Source organism: Salmo salar, chromosome 04 (assembly GCF_965601325.2).
Source record: "Salmo salar chromosome 04, fSalSal1, whole genome shotgun sequence".
Lineage (NCBI taxonomy): Eukaryota > Metazoa > Chordata > Actinopteri > Salmoniformes > Salmonidae > Salmo > Salmo salar.
In genome coordinates this window covers 49143161-49155422 of record NC_138294.1, presented here as the reverse complement: position 1 = coordinate 49155422, position 12262 = coordinate 49143161, and the positions used below count along the sequence as shown (strand labels likewise).

The window sequence follows — 12262 nt, the reverse complement described above, 5'->3', positions numbered from 1 at the left end:
ATGACCCACCATTATGTTTAACAGCAGAGAAAAAAACCTAAATTATATTTTTTACATTTTAAATTTGACTTTTCCTAGAGTGACCCCAACATTAGAAAAAGTGAAACATCGCCATAGTTTGTATTTCCATGAAAGCTGTACACCACCAGGGTACAAAGATTGTCTTAGGGTCATTTTTGACCTGGCAGTTATAAAATAATTTACACGCCACAAAAACACACACACACACACACACACAAACACACACACACACACACACACACACACACACACACACACACACACACACACACACACACACACACACACACACACACACACACACACACACACACACACACACACAAAATGAGAAATTGAGATTATGTGTGCTACTGATTGAACTCAGACAAAACTAAAACTGTCTTGTGCATGTGCAGCATCTCCCCACCACGACCCCACCACGACCCCACACACACGACTCAAGTTCACAGAATAAAAACAATTTCTGACAAAATAAACAAAATGTCAGACATAATAAACATTTCTTGAAAGCATTGTGTACTAATGGGGAATGCAGTCAGAGGCTATAAAGGTGCTGCAGATGACAGTCCCCCCAGTTCTCTCTTTGCTGAAGCCATGAGTGCACGTTTCAGTGCCCAACAGGTTGTAGATTAGATTTTTTTCAGATGTCCAGGAGGAACAAGAGAACAATGATTTAGAAGAGGAGGTGGTATTTGAAGAAGAAGATGGGGAACAATACAACCCAGAGCACGATGCATCATCTTCAGATGAAGAAGAAATCCCCCAAGCTGAAAGAGAGACAACATCAAAATAACATGGTCCTTGTCACCATATGACAACCAGGGCAGGATGGCAGCACAAAATGTCATAAGGATGATCCCAGGGCCCACAAGACATGCAGTTGCCCATGCCCAGGACATTGCCTCAACTTTATACATGTACATCACACCAGCCAATGAAAAAATCATCCTGGAGATGACAAATTTGGATGATTTCCGTAAATATGGAGACAACTGGAAAAGGATGGATGAGATTGACCTGGGTGCCTACATAGGGCTGCTAATCTTAGCGGGTGTGTATAGGTCTCAAGGCGAGGCTACATGTAGTCTCTGTGATGCAGAGAGTAGAAGGGTGATTTTCCATGCCACGATGCCATTGAAAGTCTTTCACACTTTCTCAAGAATGCTATGATTTGATAACCGTGAGTCAAGACCTGCAAGACATGTGAGAGACAAACTGGCGGCCAGTTTGGGAGGTCTGGGAGAAGTGGGTGAGGCGTCTGCCATACCTCTGCAACCCTGGGCCTGAAGTAACAGTGGATGAGCAACTGGTTCCATTCAGAGGTACATTTTTATTTTCATATCTGTAATGTAAGTGATTTTCACTGTTAATTTTATTATGTATTGCTGTAATATCATTGATATTTGTGATTGTTTTCTGTGACACTGATACTAATTACTGATAGCAATCTCTTTTGTCAAATGGTCGTTGTCCTTTCCGGCAGTATATGCCCAGCAAGCCTGCAAAGTATGGCATCAAGATATGGGTGGCCTGTGACGCACAATCCAGCTACGCTTGGAAGATGCAAGTCTGCACAGGGAAGCCGACCAGTGGAGGCCTGGAGAAGAACCAGGGGATGCTGGTTGTGCTTGATGTGACAGATGGACTGAGGAGGCACAATGTCACGTGTGACAATTTCTTCACCTCTTATGAACTCAGCCAGCAGCTACTGAAGAGGAAGATCACCATGGTTGGCACAGTTAGACAGAACAAGCCTGATCTCCCCCTGCACTCCTCGCAACAAGGGGGAGAGAGGCCTTCTCATAAAAGTTTGCCTTCACCCCCACCACCACTCTAGTTTCTTACCTCCCAAAGAGGAACAAGAATGTGGTCCCCCTGAGCACACTGCACAAAACGGCTGAGATCAGTGATCATGAGGACAGGAAGCCAGCCATCATCCTGGATTACAACCACAACAAAGGAGGTGTGGACAACCTGGACAAGGTGATTGGAACTTACAGCTGCAGAAGGATGACCCCTGGCCCCTGGACATCTTCCATAACATCATTGATGTGTGCTCATACAATGCCTTTGTGATATGGAACGAGAAGATCAACCCTACAGTTGAAGTCGGAAGTTTACATACACCTTAGCCAAATACATTTAAACTCAGTTTTTCACAATTCCTGACATTTAATCCTAGTAAAAATTCCCTGTCTTAGGTCAGCTAGGATCACCACTTTATTTTAAGAATGTGAAATGTCAGAATAATAGTAGAGAGAATGATTTATTTCAGCTTTTATTTCTTTCATCACATTCCCAGTGGGTCAGAAGTTTACATACACTCAATTAGTATTTGGTAGCAAACCTTTAAATTGTTTAACTTGGGTCTTCCACAAGCTTCCCACAATAAGTTGGGTGAATTTTGGTGTAACTGAGTCAGGTTTGTAGGCCTCCTTGCTCGCACACGCCTTTTCAGTTCTGCCCACAATTTTTTTATGGGATTGAGGTCAGGGCTTTGTGATGGCCACTCCAATACCTTGACTTTGTTGTCCTTAAATAATTTTGCCACAACTTCGGAAGTATGCTTGGGGTCACTGTCCATTTGGAAGACCCATTTGCGACCAAGCTTTAACTTCCTGACTGATGTCTTGAGATGTTGCTTCAATATATCCACATCATTTTCCTCCTCATGATGCCATCTATTTTGTGTTAAGTGCTCCAGTCCCTCCTGCAGCAAAGCACCCCCACAACATGATGCTGCCACCCCCGTGCTTCACAGTTGGGATGGTGTTCTTCAGCTCGCAAGCCTGACCCTTTTCCTCCAACCATAACGATGGTCATTATGGCCAAACAGTTCTATTTTTATTTCATCAGAGCAAAATACATTTCTCCAAAAAGTATGATCTTTGTCACCATGTGCAGTTGAAAACCGTAGTCTGGCTTTTTTATGGCGGTTTTGGAGCAGTGGCTTCTTCCTTTATTTCATCAGAGCAAAATACATTTCTCCAAAAAGTATGATCTTTGTCACCATGAGCAGTGGCTTCTTCCTTTATTTCATCAGAGCAAAATACATTTCTCCAAAAAGTATGATCTTTGTCACCATGTGCAGTTGAAAACCGTAGTCTGGCTTTTTTATGGCGGTTTTGGAGCAGTGGCTTCTTCCTTGCGGCCTTTCAGGTTATGTCGATATAGGACTCTTTTTACTGTGGATATAGATACTTTTGTACCTGTTTCCTCCAGCATCTGCCCAAGGTCCTTTGCTGTTGTTCTGGGATTGATTTGCACTTTTCGCACCAAAGTAAGTTCATCTCTAGGAGACGGAATGCGTCTCCTTCCTGAGCGATATGACGGCTGCGTGGTCCCATGGTGTTTATACTTGCGTACAATTGTTTGTACAGATGTCTTTGCTGATATATTTAGATGTCAAGCAAAGAGGCACTGAGTTTGAAGGTAGGCCTTGAAATACATCCACAGGTTCACCTCCAATTGACTCAAATGATCTAACTTAGCCTATCAGAAGCTTCTAAAGCCATGACATAATTTTCTGGAATTTTCTAAACTGTTTAAAAGCACAGTCAATTTAGTAAATGTAAACTTCTGACCAACTGGAATTGTGAAATAATCTGTCTGTAAACAATTGTTGTAAAAATTACTTGTGTCATGCACATTGTAGATGTCCTAACCGACTTGCCAAAACTATAGTTTGTTAACAAGGAATTTGTGGAGTGGTTGAAAAATGAGTTTTAATGACTCCAGCTTAAGTGTATGTTAACTTCCAGCTTCAACTGTACCTGGATGCCTAATAAGCAGAACAAGAGGAGGGTGTTCCTGGAGCAGCTGGGAAAGGCACTTGTAACCCCACACATTCAAAGAAAGGAGCGCCTCCACTACACAGCAGCCTCTGCAGCGCTTGTGAAAGCTGTTCAGGGGCTGAATCTTGTCCTGATCCACCTGAGGCTGCAGCTGGGGCAGGCAAGAGGAGGAGATGCCAATTCTGCCCCCCAAAGTGTAAAACAAACAAATTCTTTGTGCTGCACATGTGAGAAATACATCTGCAAAGTCCATGCACACACACTTGCATACTGTCCTACATGTGCTAATTGGAGTTGATTTATGTTCTTCACGTTTTTGTTTTGTATCTATTATCTTATTTTATTCTTATTTATTGTTGTTGTTTATACACCTTATGGGTGGGGGCAATGGTTCAAAAAATGGAGAAGACTAGTATTTTGTAGTTTAATTCCTCATTGTACAGTATATACAAATATATCACTATGTTGCCAAAAAATGTCAAGACTGTCATTGTTTCCCTTCAGTAAAATGCATTCAAAACTACTTTCTGGACATTTCTGCTACTTTCTTAGGCTATACAAGTGCTAACTCTTGCAACAACAACAACAAAAATGTTTAAACCTATGCAGTATCTTCAGCAATAATAATAAATAGTAATAATAAACCTCTACTTTAGTAAAGAAAACAATTATGACAGGTGCATTGTAATAAAAACGAGTGGTGTCCACTGATTAAATGCAGTCTTTCTGCATTGTGAAGAGGGAAAACCCAGATATTCACCAAGTTTGTGATGAACGACAGGTTGTTTCTTCATGCAAAATAAATGTGGGTTTTAAAATTCAATTAAGCTGCTTTATTTTAGGTGTTTAGTGAAGGCATGTCATTTTTGACCCTTAGGACATGGGGAGTATATAGAATGTTAAGACTACACAAGGGTTAAAGCATCAGACACACTCAGTCCATATGTAGTTGTTGTGTCTGCATAGGGTTGTGTGTTTCTATATATGGAAAAATAAGTTGAAACATATTCGAAAGAGCAGGATGAAGATTTTATTTGGGGACAGCCCTAATACAAAAAAAATACAAGAAAAAAAGAATGTTTTTCTGTGTCCCCTCGCAGTCGCTGACTTTCTATGAGATGTTGTTTAATCCGTTTTTAGAAGGTAATTAAGCTGTTTGCTTGAGGAATTGGAGATTAAGGAGTTCCATGCGATCATGGCTCTCTATAATACTGAGCATTGCCTTGAATTTGTTTTGGACCTGGGGACCGTGAAGAGACCCCTGGTGGCATGTCTTGTGGGGTATGTATGGGTGTCTGAGGTGAATGTTATTTGATTATGCAGACAATCTGGAATTTTCATCACAGTAATTTTTCTCATAAAAAGTAGAAGAGAAGCAGTTAATCTCTTCAGATTAATCAGTCAATTTAAATTAATTAATTAGGCCCTGATCTATGGATTTCACATGACTGGGAATACAGATATGCATCTATTGGTCACAGATACCTTAAAAATAAGGTACAGAGGTGGATCAGAAAACCAGTCAGTATCTGGTGTGACCACCATTTGCCTCATGCAGCGCGACACATCTCCTTCACATAGAGTTGATCAGGCTGTTGATTGTGGCCTGTTGAATGTTGTCCCATTCCTCTTTAATGGCTGTGCGAAGTTTCTGGATATTGGCTGGAACTGGAACACGCTGTCATACACGTCGATCCAGAGCATCCCAAACATGCTCAATGGGTGACATGTCTGGTGAGTAAGCAGGCCATGGAAGAACTGTGACATTTTCAGCTTCCTGGAATTGTGTACAGATCCTTGTGACTTGGGGCTGTGCATTATCATGCTGAAACATGAGGTGATGGTGGCGTATTAATGGCATGACAATGGGCCTCAGGATCTCGTCATGGTATCTCTGCATTTAAATTGCCATCGATAAAATGTAATTGTGTTCGTTGTCCGTAGCTTTTGCTTGCCCATACCATAACCCCACCGCCACTGTGGGGCACTCTGTTCAAAACAATGACATCAGCAAACTGCTTGCCCACACGAGGCCATACACATGGTCCATGGTTGGACGTACTGCCAAATTCTCCAAAATGATGTTGGAGGCAGCTTATGGTACAGAAATAACCATTAAATTCTCTGGCAAAAGCTCTGGTGGACATTCCTGCAGTTGGCATGCCAATTGCACTCTCCCTCAAAAGTTGAGACATCTGTGGCATTGTGTTGTGTGACAAAAGTGTACATTTTAGAGTGGCCCTTTATTGTCCCCAGCACAAGGTGCACCTGTGTAATGATCATGCTTTTTAATTAGCTAATTGATATACCACACCTGTCAGGTGGATGGATTATCTTGGCAATGGAGAAATGCTCACTAACAGGGATGTAAACAAATTTGTGCACAACATTTTAGAGAAATAAGCTTTGCATGTGTATGGAACATTTCTGGGATCTTTTATTTTAGCTCATGAAACATGGGACCAACACTTTACATGTTGCATTTATATTTTTGTTCAGGGTACATACCTTTTATTCTCCCTCCCTTCGAGCTCTGAACCTTTCATATTTTCACATTCTGAACATCGGGTTTGTTTTGTCTGTCCTGATAAAAAAAAATGTATTGGCTGAAGATATATGATGCTATTATTCTGCATAAAGCGGATCTCAGAGCCAGACAGGTTGCCATGCAGATTTAACTACAACATTTACATGCAGTTTTACTCATTTCAATTTCTATCGTTTCCTGTCATGGCGCCCTCGTCATGTTGTTTTCTTTAGGATTGTATTGAGCGGCGATATTTAGGTATGCTGCATTATCCTTGCAACTGGTTATGGAGACTTGTATTCTTGACATGATGCAGCCATGAAATTCTACATGTACTGTGCATCCAGAGAGATATGAAAGATTGTAGTGAAAGAATGCAAAGCCTTGAATAACAATGGAAGTGTTTGACATAGTTGACCTTCTCTGCTGAGCGAAGCTGGGAGTCTGCCCACACCGAGTAGCTCCTTTACAAACAGACAGAGCCATAGAGGACACACACGATGACAGAATGATACCTTTCATTACCAATTACAATTGTAATAGATGAAGACACATACAAGTAGATGAATTAACTATTATAATTAATGGTCTCCCATGAGAATAAAACTATAACTTCTCTGTGGCTATCAAAATGTAATTAGCAAACCTCAGGCTGATGTGTGAATTATGTTCTTGGGCTCAGCTGGGGGTCTCTTCTACTGTAATGTGTGTGTGTGTGTGTGTGTTTCTTTAATGCTTTTTAAGCTCCTTTCCCTAAGTTTGACCTTGTGGTTTTTAAAGCCTATTTATGACATTATTCCTCATGCGGATGTACCTTGAGGTCAAGGTGCCAAATGTATAAACTAATCAAAACACTGCCTGCTTTTATTAAACTCTCATTGACATGCATTTATTCAGATCAATGCCCCCCCCCCCCCCCCCCCCCCTTTTATAACCTTTGTTTGTTGCCATCATCAGAATCAGCCAATGGTAGCACTGCTGAATTATGGAAAAGAGTGCTTAGTGTTATTCACTCATTGGAAACTGCCATTTAGTACTGTCATTCTTTGTCTCTGCCTCTACCTGTGTGTGTGTGTGTGTGTGTGTGTGTGTGTGTGTGTATATCTGTCTATCTGCACCCCCTTCCCCTCCCTACCCTCGCTCTTTCTCTCTCGCTCCCTCCCTCCCTCTTTTCTCTCTCTCTCTCTCTCTCTCTCTCTCTCTCTCTCTCAGATGCGTATACCAACAATGAGGTTGTCTATATCTGGACCAAAGGGGATGAGGAATCTGTAGTCGTAGCGAAGGATGGTTCAAGGCTAAACCAGTATGATCTACTAGGCCACGATATTGGAAAAGAATCCATGAGTTCCAGCACAGGTACCCTTACAACCGGTCTGCCACTTTCATAGTAACATGCAGTTCCAGCACAAGTTCTATTATGCCATATGATCAAGGCATTGACACTGAGACAACATCAGAACAAAGGTTATAACTAATGGAACATCTGCTTTGAATTTCTCAAGAAAGTCTCTCTTTTCAGCTCCTGGCGTGCATGACAATTTGGATGAATTAATTTCTCTCCCTTTTCCATTTTCCTTTGTACACCGTTGGCATATACTTACAGATTCCATTTGTGTCTTTTTGTTAAGTAATTTATCTGAGTTGCTGTGCAAGTGGCTGCCTCATCGATTGGTCTCTGCTAGTGTTATTGGGGTCAGTGAGGTCTCACCACTGAAAGGAAGACTTTCTGAGTTTGGGGGAAGGAGGTGCCCGCTGATCACTGAATGCAGTGGCTTTCTTATAGGCTGGTGGAGAGAGACTGACAAACTCTCCTGTTATCCAACACTTCGTCTGTGAACAAAATAAAAAAATTCAGGGTAGATGAAGAAAACTGATCTTTGTGGCGACTCCCATTTACATGGTATTTAATCTAAGAAGACACAGGCACCCTGATTTCAGATTGAACACACATTTCATCTGCACAGTTTTAGCAAGTATTTTAAATGGTAACCAAGAGCAAAAATGTTCAACTTTTTCAGCGGTAAGATAACAATTCCGCAGTAGTAGAAAGATAAGGAGCCTTGGAGCAGGAGGGAGAACTCCACTTTTCCTCTGATTGAGCTCTGGTCTGGAGTCCATTTGAATTGGCACTAAATTATAGGAAATTCTGTCAGCCAGCACAGTTGATCAGCCATTCATTTGATCTTAAATTCTGATTTCCATAGCAGCTGTGAAATCCCTTTATCTACAACACCCACAATTTTGACAGTTTTGTCTTTCTTCTCTTAGGGGAGTGTCAACCTGTTTTTACCAGGCACAGACTGCTATTCAAATCAGGGAAGTCATTTAAGTGGCCTGCTCTCTAAAAGGCAGGTCCCTGTGAGAGACAGATAATGACTAACCTCTACTTAGTCACTGTGATGCATTAGGTCCCTTTGTTTTACTACTGTCACTGTCTCAGTCTGGTTTCATGGCTGCAGTGATAGAGGCAGGCAGGGTGAGGAAGATAGGGACTGAGGAGGGTTGTACCCTGTACACAGCTCCGATAGAGTAGGTTATGTTGGAACAGTCCTTTGTGTACATTCACTGTGACACCACAGAGACGCCTCATACTGACTCACATTAGTGGCACATCACTGACTCACATTACTGACTCACATCACTGCCTTCAACCACTGAATGTGAGATCAATCTGAGACACCACAATGAATGTTGTACCACGGGGTTTTCTCAGTATTTGTGGTACATACTGGACATACAGGCTTCAGGGAATATCGGTTCTTTTAGCACTATTTAGTTTTCCTCTCTTCCCATGTCAATAAATATAGTGTCCATGTGTCACCTCTACTCTGCATGTACTGTAGGAGTGCATCTGTCATCCAGGAAAGGTTCTCAGCACATTGGTGGCTGCGGATCAAGGCAATGTTTTTAAAACACAGTAGTCGTGAGATGACATATTTAATAGCCTGTCATACTGTATCACATATTTCTCTTCCTTAGGAGCTGAACCCACACAGGTACAGTAGGTGTGCTACTCTCATCTCTATCACACACACACTAGCTCTTTATTACTGCTGCCGAGGGCAACAGATCTAATCCGGACCAACAGTGGTGGGAAAACCAATCTTTGTCTTTAACAACCTAGTCTTTGATTGGATGTTGCGTTTCAAGATCCCTCCCCCACATGGCCGTTGGTGCTGCGTGTAATGTTCGTTACTGTTTTCAAACCGGGTAGGAGACATTTTGCAGAGAGTTGTTACCTATGCTAGTTTGTAACGTTGCAGAAGATGGCAGAAAATCTGGAGGAAAACTGAATTCTGTTTTGCCAGAAGTGTGCTCTATATACAAAATCGGCATACATAGGTTCCTACCCCTATTTAGCTATTTTTCTACCATGGACTTCCCCAGGCTTCACGTTTAGGGAAGCCTGGTTTTTGATGAGGCGATTAACAACCAGACACTGTGGTACACAAGCGATCAGTTAACATCCACTCTCACAAACAGACACTCGGCTTCCCACACTCGGCTTCCCTTTGCTAGCATGCATGCCACTGTATTAAAATGTTCCCAGTGCTGTGCTAGCATGTATTCAACTGTATTTACTTTCATAAATATGGTTCTGAATATTTCAGCAGGGTGCTTGTGTTTATCTGGACTGAACATGAGCTGTATTAATAATTCATGTCCTCTGCATCTCTCTCTCTCTCTCTCTGTGTCTCTCCCTCTCTCTCTCTGTGTCTCCCTCTCTCTCTCCCCCCTCAGGAGAATATGTAGTGATGACAACGTATTTCCATTTGAAAAGGAAAATTGGCTATTTTGTGATTCAAACCTACCTCCCGTGCATCATGACTGTCATCCTGTCTCAGGTCTCCTTCTGGCTAAACAGAGAGTCGGTTCCCGCCCGCACTGTATTCGGTGAGTGTCTTCCCCTATCTCCTTAACCGTATTCGTTGAGTGACTTCCCCTATCTCCTTAACCGTATTCGTTGAGTGACTTCCCCTATCTCCTTAACCGTATTCGGTGAGTGTCTTCCCCTATCTCCTTAACCGTATTCGTTGAGTGACTTCCCCTATCTCCTTAACCGTATTCGTTGAGTGACTTCCCCTATCTCCTTAACCGTATTCGTTGAGTGACTTCCCCTATCTCCTTAACCGTATTCGTTGAGTGACTTCCCCTATCTCCTTAACCGTATTCGTTGAGTGACTTCCCCTATCTCCTTAACCGTATTCGTTGAGTGACTTCCCCTATCTCCTTAACCGTATTCGTTGAGTGACTTCCCCTATCTCCTTAACCGTATTCGTTGAGTGACTTCCCCTATCTCCTTAACCGTATTCGTTGAGTGACTTCCCCTACCTCCTTAACCCCGAAATGCACTTAACAAGTAACTGAACCATTCCGACAGTTTGGAGTGCTATTGTTTAAATTATGAAGCTACATCAAAACAAGTGTTCAGCAACGGCAGCTTCCGCATTTGTGGAGCTGCTTTCGTTCACATCATCAGCTGCAATCAGTAAATTGGAGTGCCAGGGGAGGGGTAGAAAAAGTTCATCTTTGAGAAGTTGTGGTTCACACAGCGAAGTGTAAAAAGCAGCTTGGTGCCCATGTTGGCTCTGTTGGGTCTTGGACAGTGATTCATTTGGGTTTAAAACTGTTCTTGGATCACAGGATTGACCTGTAATTAACTTGGCCACCGCAAAACCACCTAATTAATTAAAGATTAGCGCCAGCAAACTTGGAAAGGAATTAACTTGGAGAAAGTGAGGCTGTTCACCTCCAGGGACAGAGTGATACAAAGAAATGTTGCAGTTGCATCTCTCGCGTCGGGATATTGAACGTGCCTTGCAGAAAGTTTAAGCCAGCCAAGTTTTAAGACATTATTGCTTATTGAGCTCTTGCTGACTTTGGCAAGGTGTCTGGCTTTGTCAACACTTTTTGTAGGGCAGACGTATCAGGTGCAAAGCACAGCTGATCCTGCCAACATCGCTATGGAGACTTAGGAAGGGTGAGATCCTGCTTCCTCTGTGATGGAGCAGAATGAAACATGAGCTCTGCCAAATTGAGTTGGTAGACTAGAAAGAAATGGCAGCCTATTCACGCTTCGGGGAAATGATAGTAACAGACAAGTTGTGCTCAGCCCTCCAAAGCAATGTCGAGGTAAATAATGAAAACATTCAAACCTTCAGTTGGAGAAAACATTTCCCAATCTAGGCCTAAAACTTTCAAACGGTAACTGAAGCTCAAGAAACACCAAGAAAATGAAATATATTATGGTCTGCTGACACATCCGGTATTATTGTAGGCTTGTAGTATGACACTTTGACTTCAAATTATGCAGAAGATTTGGCAAAGACATTTTGTTTGTTGTTACAGCTAGCATATGCAACTTTAATGCACAGACCCACACGAACACGAGTCACTAACACACCTACAAATGTATGTGTGTAAATCATACAGCTTTGATATTTGACAGGTTTCACCACAGCTGATCTTGTGCATGACACCCGGCCACTAGCTCTTTATACTGTGACTAACAGATCTGGAAACATGAATAATTGGACAAATGGAGTCATTGAAAAACATTAATCTCACTACCTAGTGCCTCTCGTGTAAAGAGGTCAGCCAGCAGGTGTTTCTTCTAATCAGTTTACCCCACACTCCAAAATAAGAGCATGCGGCACATTGTTCCCCCTCCTCTCTCCTCGTTTATGGAGACCCACGGCTTCACCTCTCAGCCTGCCATGAGGACTGTGTCATGGCAACCCAAAGTGCCTCCCCCTGTTTGGCGGCTAATTAGTGTTTGAGAGCAGAGCAGGGCAGGGAATGCAGTGAAGCACAGTGGAGAAATACACTGGCTAGCCACTATGATTTGGTTTGATTTGCTTTGCATGTAAGGTGCAACAAAAAAAGAGGAGTTCACATACTTACAGCCATGTGAAAA

The 12262-nt window shown here is 42.3% G+C and overlaps 1 protein-coding gene across 1 annotated transcript in view; it reads left to right on the top strand.

Moving 5' to 3' along the window:
* The window catches only part of LOC106603171 (gamma-aminobutyric acid receptor subunit alpha-3), an 83691-nt gene that overhangs the window by 58853 nt on the left and 12576 nt on the right, over positions 1-12262 (top strand). The window contains exons 4-5 of the mRNA XM_014196486.3: positions 7558-7701; positions 10087-10239. Coding sequence (XP_014051961.2) covers positions 7558-7701; positions 10087-10239 — 297 coding nt within the window. The remainder of the gene's footprint in view (positions 1-7557; positions 7702-10086; positions 10240-12262) is intronic.